Source organism: Artemia sp. Qi Xiang Cuo, chromosome 11 (genome assembly GCF_049724085.1).
Source record: "Artemia sp. Qi Xiang Cuo chromosome 11, ASM4972408v1, whole genome shotgun sequence".
Lineage (NCBI taxonomy): Eukaryota > Metazoa > Arthropoda > Branchiopoda > Anostraca > Artemiidae > Artemia > Artemia sp. Qi Xiang Cuo.
This window is the reverse complement of record NC_142804.1, coordinates 55,311,278-55,332,032: the sequence shown is the minus strand read 5'-3', so window position 1 is coordinate 55,332,032 and position 20,755 is coordinate 55,311,278. Positions and strand designations below refer to the sequence as shown.

Below are 20,755 nucleotides of genomic sequence, written 5' to 3'. Positions count from 1 at the left end.
GTTTGATTCATCTTCCAAAGCATTTGGAGAAACTGTGTGAAATCTGTGGGGAGTAATTCCAGGTAGCTTTGTCGGTCTTGATGTCTTTCCTTGCGCAGGATTTTCCGGAAGGGGGTTCTTCAGGGTTTTTTTTGGGGGGCACTTGCTATCAAGGGGAACCATGGATTAGTTTTATTTCGGATGAAATTATTCTGAAAATTTTCAACACTAGGGGAAGCATTGGGAACTGTTGGTGTCCTGGGGGCTGCTGGTTGCCTGGGGCCTGTTGGTGGTTCAGGGGCTGTTGGTTGCCTGGGACCTGTTGGGGGACGGAGGACTCTTGGTGTCCTTGGGACTTGCATTGCTACAAAAGGGATTGGAAGTTGTTGCTCTTTTGCTATTCATAGTATCTCTGCCCTTTGTTTATATTTGGGAAAGTTTCCTTTATCTAGGGACTGGTGTTTGCCCTTACAATTAGTAGATATTGGGTCAAATTGACAGTTTGACTCATTATGGTCCTTGCCTAGGCAAATCTTACAAATATTGGAATCATCTCTACAGTATTTATCTGAGTGCCCAAGCTTTAGAAATTTAGTACACTGTAATGGTATTTTATTGAAAGGCGTGAATGATTTTTGTTGGCCAAAGAGGAACACTTTGTCAATATTAAATTGTCCTTGAAGCTCAAACAACACAGTTTTAAAGTTTGAGGTTTCAGTGGTTTCGTGACCAAGGGTATGAACACTAGAGACCGGAATGCATTCACCTTTTTCGTTCATCAATGCTTCCATCAGGTCCGAGTTTAGAAACGATTTAGGGACATTGTAGAGCACTATCTTTGTTTGTATCGGGTTTGGGGACCACAGGTGGCCTGTGACAACAACATTTTCAACACTTTTTAGCTCCATTACCTTTTTCACTGAAGTGGGATCGTTCAAAAGGATATCTAGGGATCCTGATCTGTTTATATTCATATTAAAGTTGCAACGAATGGTCTTGAAGAGGGAAACTCGCAACTTTAGTAGATCACGGTTGGTAAACAAGCAATTATCAGATTGGGGAACTAGTTGAATAATTACCGGTGAATCGGCTAGATTTCTTGAAGAGTTGTTCGTGGTATCGGTTTGATGTATTATTGCTGAATCTGGTGGACTTTTTGTTCTCTGTCTTCTACGCTTAGCCGAGTTTACTATATTAAAGCCTTCTTCATCTTTTTCAGTATCAGTTGTTGAGGGTGATGGACATTGGGTGGAATCCATGTTTAGGGTATGAATACCCTTCAGAGAGGTCGCTGGTACATTCGCAGCTTTAGGGGGGTTCTAGCAAGGGCTTTTGAAGATGGTTGAAATGGTGACTTACTCATATCCCTATGAGGAGGTTGTTTTGGAGGCTCCTTTTTTCCAAACATTTGAGATCACAATCACAAATTCACAATTTCAAAATCACAAATTCGAACACTAATTTGAAATTGTTTCTCAATAAATTCAAAATAATCAACAATAACGAGAAAAGTACCAGTAATCTGGTTTACTAATCAGTTGCCAAGAAATTTGAACATTCACTATTTTAACAAAGTTAAATAGATTAATGGGTCACCTTAAGTCAAAGTATACACAAGTCTTATCCAAGACAGGAATTATTCACGTTTATAGAAAGTGTGGTCATATAAACTTTGGAGGGGGCTCATTGGATTGGTGGTCAGACGCTCTAGTGCTCTTTTTAAGAGTCAAAGTGATCAGAGGGCAGCTAACCCCTCCACTCTACGCACGCGTCGTATTGTCCCGAAATGCATCTAATAGAAATTTTGAGATAGCCATTCTCTTCAAAATAGTCTAATATCATATAAAAAGGCTTTTGGGGTTGAAACAAACCCCAGAGATTAGGAACAAGGGGTAAATTTTCTTCCTTTCTTCGCGATTTTGTTTTATTTTTAGCAAGGGTTGTAAGTTATGCCCATGGGGTATTTAAGGTTGTTATGGAAGGGCTGGTTGTTTAACTTCAGAAGAGGCTCAGTCTTTCTCCCTGAAAAAAAAAACTATGTCAATATAAAACGAACAGAAATTAATCAAAAAAACTTTTTGCAAAAAATTGTCAAAGACACTGGAAAAGCGCATGTTTTTGAGTGATAAGTTCTAAGAATCAAATGAATGATTATATTACTAACTTTATCATAATAAAACAAAAATATCACTTACTCTTGTTTTTCTTGAAGGTTTGAACGTTGAAAAAAACAGCTGTTAAAACAGCTATTTTTGAGCAAAAACAGCTGTTCTCTGTTTTTACCAAAAAACAGAATAGAAACAGAAACAGGTCTCCTGTTTTTTTCTTATCTGTTCTGTTGTTGTTCTGTTTCTTGCAAACCCTGTTTATTTTTTTTTTCTGTTTCTTAAAAAAAAAACAAAAAAAACAGTGCCCATGCTTTCTCAGAGGCAACGCTATAGCTTTTAGTAAAGAGCCATAAGGCTTCTATGTATTATTATTTACTTATTTGTATTTCTTTTACCATATGCCCTTCATATACAAAGAGTGGTCGTATAAACTGTGGAGTGTTCATTCGATTGAAAATCGAAAGTTCTAATACCATTTCTAAGATTCAAAAGTTATTGGAGGGCAACCAACTCTCCAGCAGCCTTTCCCCCAAATTCATCCGATCAGAATTTTCAGATAGTAACTTTGTTGAAAATAGTCCAAGGCCAATTAACTGTGCCTCCTGGGTTGACCCCCTAGCCCTGAGACGGGGGCTGTAAGTTATGCAAGTTGCCCCTTGTTAAGAAATAAGTTTTTTTTTATTGGAAAAGAGGGTACATTTGATCCTGGTCTCTATGAAGGCTCAGGAAATTAAGGTGAAACTTTAAGGAAATGTTCGGAGAGGTGCCAAACAAAATCAAAACGCATTATGTGCTTGCTGTTTATGAAAAATGAATATCAACAATATTTAACGAACGACTGATGGCATTAAATTTAAACTTTCAAAGTTTGTTAAAAAGATGTTGAAGAGAGATTGCTGGGCAATCCCCCCACTCTCCATGCCTTTTTTGGAGGCCCCTCTCCTCAACACTGATCGAAATTTTGAAATTGTCATTTTGTTCAAACTAGTATAAAGGTGTAATGAAAGAATGAATTAAGTTTTTTTCCTTTTTTTGGAAATATATTAATGAAGTAATAATAAATGAATGAAAAAAGAGGAAAACGAAATATAAGGAAATATAACACAATTCTCAAAACAACAAAAAGAAGATCATCCAGCGAATCAATTAGAACCAAGATATCAATTACATTTTGAACACAACATATAATTTGCTTATAATTCATACATTATACTACAGATAAATTAAACTTTAAGAAAATAACACTTTAAAATCATGTTTTAGATCAAGGGGATTTTCGAATTTTTTTCGTCTTTCAAAAACGGCGGTACGGGGATCTATAGCTTCATAGTTTGAGGTAACTCTTCGATTGCTAGCCCAAGGTGGGAGACGAAGAAGGTACTTACAATATTTATAATAATAATAACGGAGAGCTCTTTTATCCCCTTCCGATAATATTGACCAAAAGGGAGACAACCACTGAATATGCGGCATAACAAACACACTATAGAGGCGTGCAACTAAAAAACCGCTGAACAGTATTTACTACCAACAGGGAGTCCTTAGATGCGGCGAGTTTTTTCAGCAAAATGCTGAATATGAGCCATAGGAGTCAAATTAAGGTTTGAGTTTATTATTCTTTTTAATATCTGTTCGTTCAAGGATTCATCTGTAGTAGTACCTGTTGCTTTTTTTGTTTGATCCATTTAATTATTTTGATTAATTTAAAAAAATATTTTCAAAATAAAAGCTTTCCAAAGGAAAGTAAAGTGCTATATTTATTCAACGTGTAAATGAGACCCGAGACGAACAGAAACTTAAAAGAATAATCAAGACCAACTTTAAGCGAAAAGAAATTACCACAAAGAGAAAGACATGTCCCAGGATTGAAGAAAACGTCCATCCATTCTGGAAGTCCCAGAGACTTCTTCTTGTCCGACTCTAAGCTAGCTTAAGCGCTTCGTGTATATTTAAGAAGATGTGTTAGTCCATGCCCTGACGATGCGTAATAGACGTAGCGTAATTCTAGATGGGGATCTTAACTGATTTGACCACTTTTTTCATTTGCAAAAATTGAAAGTGCCAGGACAATTTGTTGATTAACGAAACCAACTTCACCTTCAAAGGAAATCTATGCCTTCTTAACCTGTTTAGTGCCATCTGTTTTTAGCTTATTTCTTGTTCATTTTTTGCAAAGGTTTTTTAGATAAATCTCAATTTGAAAACTATCACATACCACTTTGTAAATTAATGCAGTATACTTGCCCAAATGTATTAATTCTATGAATATTACTTTACTCTTAAAAAAATAATACATGCAAAGGAAATTGCAAGCAAGACTTAGCTAGTTTTCACATCAATTGTTTTTTTTATACATATAATGTTTTATCCATAAGTTTGCATTATTATTGGTTTTGTTTCTGCTGGTCCTAATTTTAACTTCACTTTTCTTTGTAAGACTACTTTTCCGAAAAGTTTTTTTTTATTAAATTAATTTTTAGTAAAGAACGAACCCCAGAGAATCAGGCAGCAAAGCCACTCAAACATGACATAATTCTATATGTGAAGACACAATTTTTGTCAAAAATTGTGTTTTATTTTTGATAATATCTTTTATTACTGACAAAAAGTACATTGATATATATATATATATATATATATATATATATATATATATATATATATATATATATATATATATATATATATATATATATATATATATATATATTTCCATTCAAACGAGTCTTCGAACAAATCTGTATGATGTTCCAGTGCCCTCCTTGCGAGGAAGAAGAAAAATAATCATTGCTACCCGTGCTAAAAAAACTTGATTTTCTTTGTTATTCAAGATGGTGGCTCTGTATCTTTCCTGTATAGGGGTTTCGACATTGATGATTCCAATTTTTCATTTCGACCCAACACCATTTTCGAGAGTTTTCATTTCGACCCAACACCATTTTCGAGGGTTTTCAGGATATCTTTCCAAATTCAATAAATTTGTTGTCGTAATAAACTTTTACTTTTAAGATTGATCAAAATCACAATTACCATTCATGAATCAGCCTCAAATAAAAATGTTTACTCACCTGACACTTTTTTTTTCCTAAAAAGTTTGAATTTTCGGGTAAATTTTAAGAAGTAAACTTAGTTATTTATAGGTTGCAGCGACTTGAAACCATGGTTAGTATTTCTTTTCTTTTCCTCATGATTAAATATTCAGTAGGTCTTCTGTTTTTTTTTTCTACTTCTCGATTTCTCACCTTTTTTTCATTTTATCTTCTTTTGTTTCTAACGTATTTACCTTTTATTAAGGAATTTCACGGTATTCAAGTGTAATTTCTCTGTTTTCTCTGTTTTTTTCTATTTCTTTTGTATTGTGTAGTTCAGTGTATTATTTGTTGTACTTGTGGTCTTATTGTTTTAATAATTTTCTAGTATGTATAAATTGATGAAGGTGATGAATATCGTAAATTTTTGTCACCTTTTCGGTCTTCTGAGATTAGGGGTAAAGGTCCAGTGCGACTCTTATGCGGGTACCATTGGCGGGGGGTGATTATTTAAAACAATTTGAAGATATCCTTTGCTAGATTAAATTCTGGTCTATCCACTTATTCGTGATTTTCTTTAGTTCGGGGGGGGGGGTATTTTTTCTGAGGGGAGGTATAAAAACACTTGAAAATACACAAAAAATTATTTATGTGCATTTTTGTTACGTTTTTATGAGTCGAATAAACATTGGGGGGGGGGGTCAAACCCCCTAATCCCCCCCGGATATGGTCCAGGAATAAATAGCTATTTTTTCCTTTCAGACATATTGATCTCACTTGGTTCAAAGTTGCAGATTCATCATCAAAACGAAACTAGTGGAATCCCCAATGGTCAGCCATTTACAGCGTATGACCACGATCCTGATGTTAAGCCAAGGTTGAAGGCTGTGGCTGTGTCAGATAGCGGTGTTTTTTTCTCATCCACAGTTGATCACCAATCGTCCCTCCATTATATTCCATTGAATAATAATCAATTAAAAGGATCAGATGCTCAAAATTTGCTTAGTAAGTTTCTTAGTTATTACTGTTATTAAAAGGGGTGGGCCCACTATTAGTGGATCGTCAACCATTCAAGTATCATAATTGCTTTTTAACGAGAAAGAGTTTTGCTGTAAATGGGTGTACTTTCTCTGGCTACATTTATTAACACTTAGAAAGCGTTGTTGGCTGAGGGAAAATCTCATGTTTGTATTATTTTCATTTTTTTTAATCTTATTTATGAAGTACTCCCTCCTCTAAGGGGTATACCAATATCATTAAAATATAAAACTAATAATCTATATTTATGTACGTCTCACTCCTAAGAAAACGAATTTAAAATCATTAAAATCAACTAATTTTCTTAATGGAGAAGAATAACATTTTACTAATTTCGTATACTACCATGTTAAAGAGTTTGCTTTAATTCTATTAGTTTAATTATGTGATGTATTATCACAAGCCAATCATGTTTTGTGAATTAAAATAAGCTACATCCTGTAGAAGGAGGGAGGGTTGCAGCCCTGCCTAAACCTCTTGTTTTTCTAAATTGAAATTTCCACTTTAGAAGACAAGTTGATGTGGCTAGAACCCTTGTTACGGATTTATTGAAATAAAAATTTGCGAAAAATGAACTTTTTAAAGAAAAGTAAAGAACCATATCAAACTTAAGACCGGCAGAAATAGAGTTCAATAATAATTCAAACTCATAAGGACCAGAGATTACAATTAAAGAATAAATGAAACCCAAAACGAATATAACTTGAAATTAATGATTCTACAAATATGAAACAGTTCGTATTGACAAATTGTAATTAAAGAAGGGCTCGGCTCAATAGTAACCGAGACTCTGGCTTTTTATGCTGATTCCAAATTTATAATATTTATTAATTTTAGTCTTACCCGCTAAAAGCTACGAGCCTGATTTTTGCATGTGTAGAATTTATACAGGCAAAAATGTATAGCATAGTATTCACGTAAATTTGCCTGATTTTGGAAAAAGGAGGGAAACGACCCCAACAATTCAAGGAATCTTAATGAAAATTGCACCTTTAGATTCATAATATCAGAGAACCCCACTTTAGATGTTTCAAGCTCCCATCAGCAAAATTAGTGTTGTAAAATTACCGTGAAATAAAAACTCGGCAAGTAAAATTGGTAAAATAAGGTTAAATTGTAAAATAAGGTAAAATTGGTAAAACAAGGTAAAATAAGGTACTTCCTAGGAAATACAGGGTAAAATTGGTGTTTTAGAGTTGTCCTGACCAGTTGAGGATTACTTTTCAACATCACTTACAGCTTTTAATGGAATTTTTTGATGATTCTGATTTTCCTGGACTTAAAAAGGTAATGCTCCTTCATCTAGAGTTTCATCAATTTAATTAACTGTCTAGTCTATCTTTTTAGTTATCTTTTGCCTAGAGCCTTAGCAATTGGACAGTTCCTGATTTTGGACATTCATTTTGTAAAATAAATAAACAATGAAATTAAATTTACCATTATTTGGAAGTAAAATCATATTTGGAATTGGTTTCTACATTTAAACCTAAGAAATGTTACCCTAACAGCCTTGCGTATTTAAATAGCCGTATTCAGCCACATTCCTCACATCACATACATGTTATTTTTCATTTATTTATAAAAGTCCCGAATACAAGTAAAAAAGAGGTTTGTAACATTTTGATTACTTAGATTAACCAAGCACTTGATCATAATAACGGAACATTTAGTCACTTTCACAGTCATTAAGACTGTCATCAACGGGATGCTCCTCTCCTTCAGTCCTAGATTCTACCTCCACCCCAACCCCTTAGAGCTAATTCTGTACCCTCTCATCATCTCTAACTTAGAGATAATTCTGTATTTATCTGAATATTCTTTCAAAACAACTGCTGAAACACAAGAGCCGTTAAACTAGGATAAGAATTTCTTTTGGACACCTTAGTCAGTAACATTTGGTAGCATTCAGTAACTCATTCGGTTGCAATTGGTTGAAAAGCCTGCTAAACCTTAGAAAAGGGCACTGAAACTTTCAATTCCCAATTGACCGAACCCCCTCCAAAGCCAATTTGACCACCCCTTCAAAATGAAGTGTTATTAAGAAAAAATAAACGAACAAATATTAATACATTGAACGACCTTTGACGGCCTTTTAAACCGGGCATAAATCATATACGTAGAACAAAATTTTATTCAATCCTTTTTCTGCCAGCCTCTTCGCGCTTTTGTGCTCTGAAAATTGCTAGACGTCGTAAAATATGTCAGTAAAATATGTAAGATACTGGTAAAGTACGTAAAATACCAGAAAAAAAAACCGCAAATTACGTAAAATAGGTAAAATACTAATTTTACGGGGATCCATAAAATTATGGTAAAATGTGTAAAATACGTAATTTTAACATGACCAATTTTACCAGTTACAACACTAAGCAAAATTGTAGATTTTTTTTCAAGGGTAATCTCATAGAACCAATGGTCCTAGAAAATTAGGAGAGGGCTCATTTGAATGAATTAAAAGTTTTAGTGCCTTTTTTAAGTGACTAAAAAGATTGGACGGCAACTAGCCCCCCTTTTCCACCTCTTTTCCCCCAAACTTTTCCGATCAAAATTTTGAGGCAGCCATTTTATTCAGCATAGTTGAAACGTCCAATAACTATGCCTTTGGGGATAACATGACCCCCCAAGGCCCCTGGGGAAACGGCTGTAAGTTATGAAATTTGCCCATTGTTTACATGTATTATTGGTTATTGGGAAAGTATACAGACATTTTTCAGGAGAGATTTTCTGATGGGAAGGGGGTCAACGGGGAGAATTTACCGTGGGGAGGGAAGTTTCCGGGTTGAACTCTCCAGGTGAAATTTTACGCTTGGTAAATTTGACAGAATTCTTGTACTATAGTTTTTTTATTTGTCTTACTACTCTTTGCCGGCTCAATTTTGAATGTGGGGATATTCTGGAGGAATTGTCCTGGATAAACTTTTCAACAGGGTCTAATTGTCTGAAGAATTTTTCCTTGGCGGGGATTTCCGTGAGGAAAATCTCCTATTGGGGAATTTTTCGTGAGATAAATTCTCCACAAGTAAATATTCCTAGGGAGCAACTTCCTAAGGAGAAAGCAGATTTCCGAGAGAAATTTTTCACGGAAGGGGGGATCTCTGGCATGATTTGAAAAGCGATTATAGATTTAATTCTTTTTCATATGAAAGTATACTAGAAGAATTTTTCGGGCGGAAAATTTTCCAACGAGGATGGAATTGTCCGAAAGTAAACTTTCTATCAGTGGAGGGTATTTTATGTGGAAGGAACTTCCCACGGAGGAGTTTCCCCTGAGGGGAAAGAAGTTTTATGGAGGGGAAGCCAGATGTCCTGATATTACTTGAAAAACTATCTGAAAAAAAACAACAAGTTTCTTCAACTGAAAGTAAGGCGCAAAATTAGAAGTTAAAACAAACGTAAATTATCCTGTATATGAGGGGCTTGCGCCCTCCCCAATACCTCGCTCCTTACGCTAAATTTTGACTTTTCCCCCAAATTTTTAAAGAACGACTCCGTAAAGACAAGGACCGTCTAATTAAATTAAGAAGCTTTTTTTAAAGTACTAAAAACTTTAGGGTGAAGAGTGAGGTAGTGAGGAGGGGGGTAAACCCCTTCACATACAGAATAATTTCTGTTCATTTTAGATTTTAATGTTGCTCTTTACTTTCAGTTGAAAAAACTTGTTTTTTTTTATTTAATAAAGGTAACAGATACTGATAGGCCTATAGATGAATAAATAAATCTTTCAAGTCAAACTTAAAACTAACAAAAATTACTTCAAAGACGAGTTTAGCTACAACCCCCTCTTCTAACCGTGAAAGTTCCAAGGTCTGTTGCGTCATTTGCGCTTTATTGAAAACTATTTGTATTTTGAACCGCGTGCTTTTGTTTCTCAAATAAATATAAATATAAATTAAATATTTATATAAATAAAAATAAGTAAATATAAGTAGAAATATAAGTATTGTATTAACAAATATAAATTTTATATAAATATAAATAAGTATAAAATAGAAACAAATAAAAATATGAAAAATAAATCCCTATAATAATCAACATGACTGGAAAGAATTAATGAAAATAAAATGAATATTTAATATATAATAATTTTAATCCCTGGAGACTTTACAGTTCAATTTTTTTACTTTTATTTATTTTTCAAAATTACACATAAAAAAAGATGGGTACTTGTATTATATAGCCCGACCACTCAAGTTGTTTATCCACTGACGCAATGTAGAACCGATTTTTTGTTAGTTTCTTTCAGCTTAGCCTGAGACAAGACAAAGAGAAGTGACAGAATAGATGGGAAGTATAAGATTTGGGCTGTATGTTTGCACATTAGGGGGGGGGGGGATAAAATATTTGGACAATGTGAAGTTAGATAACAATTCTTATTTCATGAAATGCAGAATAACTGTACCTAACAAATTAGGCTGGAAAACACACCATACTTCCCCTCCCCCTCCCCTAATGTGCATTTATCTAGCCCAATTTTTTTTCTGTAGTATTTTATTTTGTCATACTTAGGTATATTTCGTTAGGATTGAGGGTCTGAGAAACAGGTTCTACTTAGATGAAGAATATTAGGTCAGGGCTATATCATACAAGTACCAAAAAATTTATAGTACCTTTTGAGGTAAAAAAGAAAAAATAAATCATAAAAGTGAAGTTTTGAATTGATTAGGGCACAGGAATAGCGTGCACTGTTCTGTTGGCTTCATGTGGTTTGACGCTGCATTGAATTGTTAGTAGAAGTAGTAGTGCGATAGAGATGGATTGTACTCTCAGTCAAGCTAAAGTAAAATTCTGGTCTCAAATATTATTGCTAAACCTTAGCGAAATTGAACTTCATTCTCCATAAATGTAATGTTTACATCATAAATTGTAAGAAAATATATACTTGTATTATTCTGTTTAACATTTCTCACTTGGACATTCATCAGGAAAAGATAGCTTCGTTCATCAAATAAGATACTACAAATTTAAATTATTTGAAATTGTAGATATTTTCATTTTCGTTCAAATGAGCCTTTTCGCCTAGGGTTGCTAATTGGATACTTTTTATGTCAAAAGGACAAATATTAATTTCTATGTACCAGGACATAATCATAGGTAAATCGTTCACATCGCTCTAAGTAAAGAGCGATGTGGGCACAATCTATTATTATTAATTTTTTTTTGTCTCAGACCAGGGCACTTTGTATCGAAGGACTTGTCCTAGAAACCTCGAAAACGGCTCATTCAATTAGAAATTGAAACTTCTAATGCCCTTTTTAATAGTCGAAAGTGATTGGAGGGCAACTAACCCCCCTCCCACGCCCACCATTCCCCCAAACACATGAATTAAAATTTTGAGATAGCCATTTTGCTCAACATAATTGAAAGATCTGGAAATTGCGTCTTTGAGGATGATACCCCCCCTCACAGCCCTCAGGGCAAAGGTTGTAAGTTATGCCTTGGGGGCATATAAGATTTGTATAGAAAGGGTGATTGTATAAACTTCGGAGGGGCTCATTGGATTGGTAATCAGAATTTCTAGTACCTCTTTTAAGATTCAGAGTGATCGGAGGGTGGATACCCCCCTCTTAATGCTTCTGATAGAAATTTTGAGATGGATATTTGTAGTTGTAGGAACTTTCAAAAAGGCTCATCCGATTAGAATTCGGGTGGCAACAAGCCCCCCCCCCCTCACACGAACCAATTCCCAAAACACATCTAATCAAAATTTTGAGATTGCCATTTTGTTTTGCGTAGTTTAAAGGTCTAGAAATTTTGTCTTGAAGAATGACAATCCTCCCCCACAGCCCTCAGCGCAAGGGTTGTAATTTATGTCCCGAGGGCATATATTGTTTTTATGGAAATGGTGATCGTATAAACTCCGGAGGGGGCTCATTGGATTGGAAATCGGATGTTCTAGTTCCTTTTTTAAGAGTCAGAGTGATTGGGGGTGCCCTCCCCCATGTCGTATTTTCCGAAATTGTATCAGATAAAAATTTTGATAGCCATTTGCTTAAAAAATTTTCAAAGATCATATAATAAGGCCTTTTGGGGGGACAGAATCCCCCAGAGTCTGGGGATAAGGGTTGTAATTTATGCCCCAGGGGCATATAAGGTTTTTATGAAAGGGGTGGTATTATGTTTTATGGAACACGACGGACGGATTCAATTGAAAGCAACTAGCCCCCCTCCCTTACATCCTCTTTTCCCAAAACGCATTCAATTGAAATTGTGAGATAGCCATTTTGTTATCAATAGTCCAAAAATAAAAAAAACAATGTCTTTAGAGTGAATACAATCCCCCAGGACCCATGGGCAAGGGTTGTAAGCTATGCCCCGGGGCATATAAGGTTTTTTTATGGAACGGGTGGTCGTATAAGAATTGGATCGGATGGAGCTCGTTTGATTGGAATTCCAAAGTTTTAGTGCCCTTTTTAAGAGTAAAAAATGAATTACGGGCAATCAGCCTCCCCCCCTAGTCTATCTTCCCCAAAACATATCCGATCGATATTTTAAGAAATCTTTTTTGTTCAGCCTTGTTGAAAGGTCCAGTAATTATGTCTTTGGGGATGTCAACCTCCCCGCAATCCTTAGGATAAGGGCTGTAAGTTTGGCAATTCGTACATTGTTTACACACAGGATATCTTTTTGAGAAAGGTATGCATGTTTGAACATTACTCTCCATGAAGACAAAGGGCATTCAGGTGACCCTTTCAGAGAATGTTGAGGGTAGTGTTGAGCTAGATCAAAACACGTTATGTGTATAAGGATTGTCAAAAGGGTGTAGCACGGGGATAACTAAGTATATTAGTTTGGAAAATTCAGGAAATGATAAGGGATATGATCAAAAAGGCGATATTTGCATCCTACCAGTACAGCTACCACCACTACTACTACCAGACTACTCTATTTACAGTATTGAGTGGAAATTCGGACTAAATCAAAAGACACTATGTGCTTGCGAATTGTCAAAATAGTGGATCTCAAGAATTGATTTGGGTATTAAGTTGGAACTTTAAGAGAATACTTATAGGGGAAAATCATCTCACAAAAAGGCAATATGTGCACACTACTGCCAATACTACTGTTACTGCTTCATTTACTACTACTAGTACTACTACTTTAATTGATACTACTTGCAAGGCTAGGAGCACTGAGAGGAAAATTTGATAACATACATGTTATCAAAAGGACATCAGCAATTTCATAGTAACGGCTAATTGTATGAAGTTGAAACTTCTAGGACTTGATGAGAGGGATGTTCTACTGATCAAAAGGCAATATGTTAATACTATTACTAGCATTATCAATACTACTACTGTGACTACTATTACAACTATGCCTAAGGATATGAAGGTGAAATTTTCAAGGAATTTTGAGGGGGAAAGGTGAACTTCACAACACGCCGTCTGTATGCGGATAGTCAAAAGGGTGTAACAGCAATATCTTAGGAACCGTTTGGTGTCTAAAGTTGAAACTAACAGGGCTTGTTGTGAGGGATGTTGAACTAACCAAAAGAAAAGATTTTCATCCTAGTGCTACTGCTTCTACTTGTACTACCACTACTGTTAATATCATTACTACTTCTATTACTACTACTGCCACTAAAACAAAATATATTTTACATGTTCTCACTTTTTTTTACTTTCATAAATAAAAATGATCAAAACTTTAAGGAATAAATATCAGTACATGTTAATTAAACTGACAATCCATGGTCATTCGTTTTTATTTTTCTTTCAGTAAAGCGCAAATTATGTTTTGGTCTTGAGAAAGCATGGGGGTTATCAGCTGTACTAATGTTAGCTTTTGCTCGTTTTTAGTTTGATTCGGTAATTTATTGTAATTTCTGTTTGTTATGAGTTTCATTTACTTACTGATAGTGATTTCTGGTAGTTTTACGCTTGGAAGAATATTTGACTTTATTTCTGCTAATTTTTTACTCAATGTAGCTCTTTACTTTCTTTGGAAAACTCGTTTTTGGAACAACGTTAAATTAATGACATGAAAGGGCGAAAAAGGACACATTTTATAAATTTGGGACATAAAAGTACAAAAATGTTACATATTTTATAAGCTTACGACATAAATGAAACATTTCCAAACTGGGTATATATTTTGGTAAAAAAAAATGTCACTTCACCAAAGTAGGGCTTTTTCTTGGTATTTTTTTTTTTTTCTTTTGGACATCCAGGTTTTGCAAGAGATGTAAGTAAAGGATTTCTTCCAAACTAAGAGTTTACATGTTTATATGAGTTTCGCGTTTTCACACTAAGTCCATTTTGTATGAATATTTTATATGAATTTTTACAGTTTTATTATATTTGATGTTAACTGGCCACTTTGAAAGAAGTTTACAAAGCGTCTTTTTGTCAATAATACAATCAGTAAAAATAAACAACCTCTAGTTGTTGAGATTTCAAGATCGACACATTTTAGCTAAAGATGGCACGTTTTGGGTTGATCAGGGGACACATTCATGGACCAAAAAGTTGGCAACTCTGCCTCGTATGTTCTGCGACCAATGGCTCGATACGGTCACCCCGGGGGAAAAAAGGAAACATCAATGCAACCTATGCCAAAATGTAATTTACCTTGGTACTCAAGGTGGGGCATTGTAAACGTCCAGTTAAGAGTTTTCGACAATGAGTATTCGAACAGTGCACTTTTTATCTCAGTTTGACGTAATTTTTAAGGAGTTTCAGGCTCTTTCTAAAGTTTCTAAAAAAAATCTCGTAATACAAGGAAGTTACTGATTTTATGAAGACATTTTCTTCATAAAATCATATTTTAAATTTTGACTGCTACTGGAAAATTGCTGTGAAAATTTTTTACTGTTTTTTTTTTTTTTTTTTTTTTTTTTTTTTTTTTTTTTTTTTTACTTCAATTCTTAGAAATGAGGTTTTGGGGTCAGAGACCTTGTCAGTAAGATGCCTACAAGCTCCTATATGCTTGAAATTGCTTTGATACCAGTATATTACCATCTGAACCTCGATTTTTTAGCCATTAAAAAGTGAGACGTATTAAGTAGTCTTCCTCATGGCACTGGAACATAGGGTTATGCAAGGCCTGCCTTTAGGGTTGGGGTGTTATAAGCATTTTTCTTAGGAAGGAGAGGATCAAAGTCATTGATATGCGTAATTTTACACGCAATATATCTTGAATAGGTCTTTGGGGTCAATACTAGAAAAACTCACCTCATCCCCAAGTGGTTAGAATATTTATTTCATTCAAGGGCACAATTTTTTTTTTGGGGGGGGGGACGAGAAAAATACGTGGAAACGAGGTAAATAGTGAACGAGAAAAATACGGGGAAAATCTTGATTATAATTGGAAGGATGGCATGGGTCCGAAGGCACCATCTCCAGGGATACGCCTGCACCTATGGCTGTTTTTCTTTCTTGCTTTTTCTTGTTCACAGCCGAAACCTAGCTTTTCATTTTCTTCAATGTTTGTAACATATTTTTCTCTAACTCATTTTTCTATCGTTTTTATTTTAAGGCCCAAGAAACTGTTCAATTGAAGGTCTTTGTTATATTCAGCCTGAACTCACACTGATATGGACTGATAGCACTTCAAGAGCAATTCATAAGGCTTCTATTGCGTCTGGCTGGTCGCTGTTCGACGATAGTCATGTATTGATAGAACTTGGGAAGGAAGATTTACCCAAAAGTGTTGTTTATGATCACTGTTCTAAGTAAGGCAATTTTGATATTCCATTTAATAACTCCTTTTACTTAAGTAGTAATAAGTGTTTGGTATGAAAAAACAAGAAAAAAAAAGAGTAGGCCTACATCAGTGCTACCCATGCGAAAAAGTAATTTTCCTTGTTGTTCAAGGTGGAGGGATTCAAGTTTCCTCTGTGGGTTTTTCTGTGGGTTTTTCTGACTCCTCAGAAAATGGTCGAGAAGGGGGAAAGGCTGATGCATTCGTTACCATTATTTAATTATGAATGGCTTGACACATATATTTATTATCGCTAACAAATTCAGTTTTATTCCTGTATACAAGGATTAATTCTGCTAGTCGAGATCGACTAGCTTTAGAAGTCGGCGATGTCGACTCGATTTAGAAAACCTAACACTGTAATTTATTCCAAATTTAATCCGGCTTAAATATTAATAGATATTCACATGTCAAATGCCTGTGAACTGTTCACTCAGTCTTTATTTCCTACTAATTTTGGTTGTTATATGGCTATTTTTTTTGTAGGAAATTATTTGTAGTGACACCCACGTTTCCTTTTTCAGGGTTTGACGCCTGAAAGATTCGGAAACTCTCTAACTGCCCCAGCTGTGCGTTAAGCATAAGCGTTTTTTGTTCATTTTACAAGTCAGAATTAATTTCTAGGAGGGGGAAACAAAAAAAACAACAAATATTGAAGAACCATCCTCTTACATTAAAATCAACGATGTGATTGAATTTAGAATAAATGAAAGAACATGTAGTCAAATGTTTAATTGAAACTGGATCCTACAAGTGACCTTTGGCTTATCTCCTTGTGATCTTGATTTACTTAGAGGACGGGATACCTTAAAATCCTTTTGCGAGCCTCAGCGTCGGCTGACTGTTCTAAAGATAAAGGGTTCATTAGCAAATTCTCCCAGAGAACTAGCTATCATCCAGAGCTGTCGAGAATCAATGCTTTGACTGAAAAGACCGTAAAATTCTACGTCTCTTATCTACAATCTTGTCAATCAAAGCGAGTAGTACCACAAGGAACTCCCAAAGTAGTCGAATTGCTCAAGTGATAATTCCTTTGACCTTTCAGCGTTCCCTGAACAGGTATGCTAGAAAATTTTTAGAGGCTGCCCTTTCCAGATTTTTAAACGGAAAGTTCCTGTCTATTTAATCTAGAAAAACAAAATTCCCACTTTCTGGTAATGTATATTTCATTAAAACTGAATATCCCTGGTACAAAACAAGGGAATTTAAATGGTTGTTCTAAGATGTCCAGGAACCTCGATGTCGGCTTTTAGTATTCTGTCATTTATTCGGATTTTTATCCAATCCCTACAAGTTATAGCTAGACCGCCCATTCTATTTTCAATAGTTTGGCTACACAAACTAAAAAAGTTTATAATGGACGAGACAAGGTGATCCTTTTAGGAACCGCATATTCTTAACTTCTTTGAAGCTTTTCTTTCTTTTGATAAAATGACTGTAGACACTCCGTTGATAAATTAGGCTTACCAAAATATCCCCCTATCTCTGTTTGGTGCAAGCCCTCTATGTATATGTTTTTAAACACATCATAGCCTCTCTACATGCCTACCGTAAACCTTTCCCGCTGGAAATGTATTGTCTAGGCTATTCACACTAGAATGAGCTTGATTTATTTGACGTGTCCAAGCCTCGTAATTTGCCATCGGTCAATAAATAACGAGTTAAGTCTTAGAGCCATCTAGTGGGCACCCCCCTATGGAAAACCGAGGTGCAATAACCATCATAGATGTGTAAGTGCTTCCATCTAGGATTTCCAGAGATTTCGGTTGGTTTCTGCTTTTTTTTTACTAAGTCCGGGGCTGAGTCAGAGGTACGGTAACATATATCTCCTGGACCTTAATCGTGAGTGGATTTATTAGTAATAAATGTAAGTATAAAATGCTCATTTGCGCTCAAGCACAAAGACGATGTGCAGCCAGAAAATTTAACTTTTAAACCAAGAAAGAGGAAGTGGAGTCATGCAAGTATTTTCCAATCTATTTGCTTGAAAGATCAACTTGGATCCCAGGCTCCTCCGGCATCCCCCGACCTACCAACATAAAATTCTCCACATAAGCAGAGATTCTATAAACATCATTATCTAGAATAAAATCTGTTTATTTTTCTTACCCAAAAATAAACTCTCTGATTTCACTTACTGAAATTCAGCATTATTTGAGAATTTTGAGAATTTAGTAGATGTCTAATAGTATTCTTATAGAAGATCAGGAATTTGATGAACACTACTGTCTATAGCCTAATGTACGACAGGAGCAGGAATTCTATTTACGGAACAGACACTAGTTTCACTGGCAGACAATATTCCCCTTTTTTGCTGTTTCTTTATTTTTGTCATTATGTCATGTCAGTAAAGCTCCACAGTTTTTTTTTTTTTTTTTTTTTTTTTTTTTTTTTTTAAGTTGATCTATTCAGATGCCAAATCAATTAAATTCGCTTTTTAAATTTGTTTTTAAAGCCTAAATACTTGATTGAGCAACTTCGCATGTTCGGAACGAAACGCCCTAAAACAAGAATAAGGTTTCAAATGACGTAATTTTACGTTTGAATAGTGTTTACGCTGGATTAAAATTAAAAAGCGAAGATAATGTTTGTTTGTTTTTTTAATCTACCAAAAATTGTTGGGTACTTGTGTCTTATAGCCTAATGAAATAAAACAAAATATGATGAAAATATAATACTTTATGAACAAATTTATGAAAACTACAACAAAGAATTATGGAAAGAGGGCCGCCCAGACAACATTATATTAAATACGTAACCTAAACTAACCTAACCTAACCAAAATGACAAATGAGTGTTTGATTGAAATATAGCTATAATGTTGTGTCTCACTGAACCAAAGCTGATATTGTTTGGTATAAAGACCATGAAAACCGGTTATTGTCTCATGTTCGCGATACAAGATCTTGAGTGTGGTGGCTATAAGACAAAAGTACCAATTGTTGTTTGTGATCGTTGTTCTGAATAAGCTTATTCGATTTTCAATCAATTCATCAGTGATGGTAGGCTACAAAAAAGAAAAAAAAAGTAAGACAAAGTGGATGCTAATTGCTATTCTTGGTCACAGAGATAGTGAATTTCATTAATTCTCCCTCCCTAAGGTCGGTTCGGATGCCATCTTCGAGTAAAGTTAAAATAAATAATGGTCTAAAAACGTACTTAATTATTTTCTCTCCCCTTCCCTTTCCCTCCCATGGATACATTTATTTTATATCCCATTCCTGAATCAAATCATGGTCTACCTAAGGGCCAGACCCCATCCCCCCTAAGGATCTATTCCCTTCTAAGTGGGAAGACCCCTCTCCAAGGGATAGACCTGTGTATATCAATGAGTATTGTATTATTTACACTACTTCTCAATCATGGTTGCAGCGGTAGCTGCAACCTAGTAAAGAGCGAACCACAGCCCATAGTAATCAAAAGTTGAAAAACGTGTTTTCAAAAAAACTGTCTGGTGAAAAAAATCTCCATTTGACACTGAATCAGGAATGGTAACTATTGTTTTGGTTAGTTACCAAAACTGGTAATTTTCACCATGGTCGAAAATCAGCATGGTCGAAAATCGTATGTAGGATAATTACAGTCCTCAACCTTGAACACCAAGGAAAATGACTTTTTTGCATGGGTAGCACTGATGTCTCCCTTTTTTTTTCTTTTTTTTCTAGAAGGGCTAGGGGGCGGCCAGAACATCATAGAGAGGTGTGTAATAGCTCATTCGAAAGGGAATTAAATTTGTAAGTGCCCTTTTTAAGTGAGCAAAAATATTGGAGGGCAAATAGACCCCCCTCCCTACAGGCCCCCCAACTAGTCCTATAAAAATTTTAAGATAGCCATTTTGTTTGACATACTTCGAAGGTGTACTATATGTGATTTTGATGATGATATGACTCCCCATAGTGCCTGGGGAACGGCTGTATGGGGTATTAAATATATCGATATCGCACGTATTGGTATTAGTCATATTGATATTGCAACTTTCGTACCGGGGATATCGGTATCGGTATCCGCTGTTGTTTTTTTTTAGTCATTTTCAAGGCTCATTTTTCAAAGCATGTCCCGGCAAGGTATCATCTTTGCAACGGCAGCTGCAACCTAATAAAGAGCAAACTACAGCCCATAGTAATCAAAATTTAAAAAACGCGTTTTGAAAAAAAACTGCCTAGTGAAAAAAAATCCCATCTGACACTGACTCAGGAACGTTAACTATTATTTCGGTTCGTCTTAAAAGTAAAGTTTATTGCGAAAAGAAATTTACGTTGATTTCGAAAAAAAGCCTCACAGCCCTCGAAAATGGCGTCATATCAAAATGAAAAGTGTACCATGGGAATCAACGTGGTCAAAACCTTGTACAGAGAAGTTACAGTCCTTGTCTCTGAAAAACAAGGAAAATCACTTTTTTGCATTGGTTGTACGTCTATGTCTCCCGTTTTGTTGTTTTTTTTTTCTTTTTTTCAACAAGCATAGTAAGCTGGCCCAACACCATAGAGATTTTACTAGTGACTCATTCAAAATATATTTATCATATCTAAGTGCTTTTTATAAATTCTGCCATCTGCAAGTGCCATATGGCACTAATATGGCACTTTTTGTGCTATTTCTCAAAGGGTGGCACTAGCAGGCTACCGGAATATCGTTGACAGCTCTTTTATAGCTCATATAAAAGATATTGCACATATTTACGTCTTTCATATAAATTACACCATTATCAAGTTCAAATGGCACTAAAAGCGGCACTTTTGATGTCGTGTCTCAAGTGGAAAAGCTTCAGGATAAAAATTGACTTCCAAAAAAATGTTTTGCTCGAATTCAAACAAATCCAAAAAAAATACAATTTTTCTGTTGGAATTGTGACTTGCTTATTGAATTCCAAGAAATTATTGAAATTATTAAGATTTATAT

The 20,755-nt window shown here is 35.0% G+C and overlaps 1 protein-coding gene across 2 annotated transcripts in view; it reads left to right on the top strand.

Annotated features, from left to right (window-relative positions):
- The window catches only part of cue (Low-density lipoprotein receptor repeat domain-containing protein cueball), a 146,249-nt gene that overhangs the window by 28,724 nt on the left and 96,770 nt on the right, over positions 1-20,755 (top strand). For both annotated transcript variants that reach the window (XM_089096905.1, XM_089096906.1), the window contains exons 2-3: positions 5,879-6,121; positions 15,632-15,827. In XM_089096905.1, coding sequence (XP_088953031.1) covers positions 5,879-6,121; positions 15,632-15,827 — 439 coding nt within the window. The remainder of the gene's footprint in view (positions 1-5,878; positions 6,122-15,631; positions 15,828-20,755) is intronic.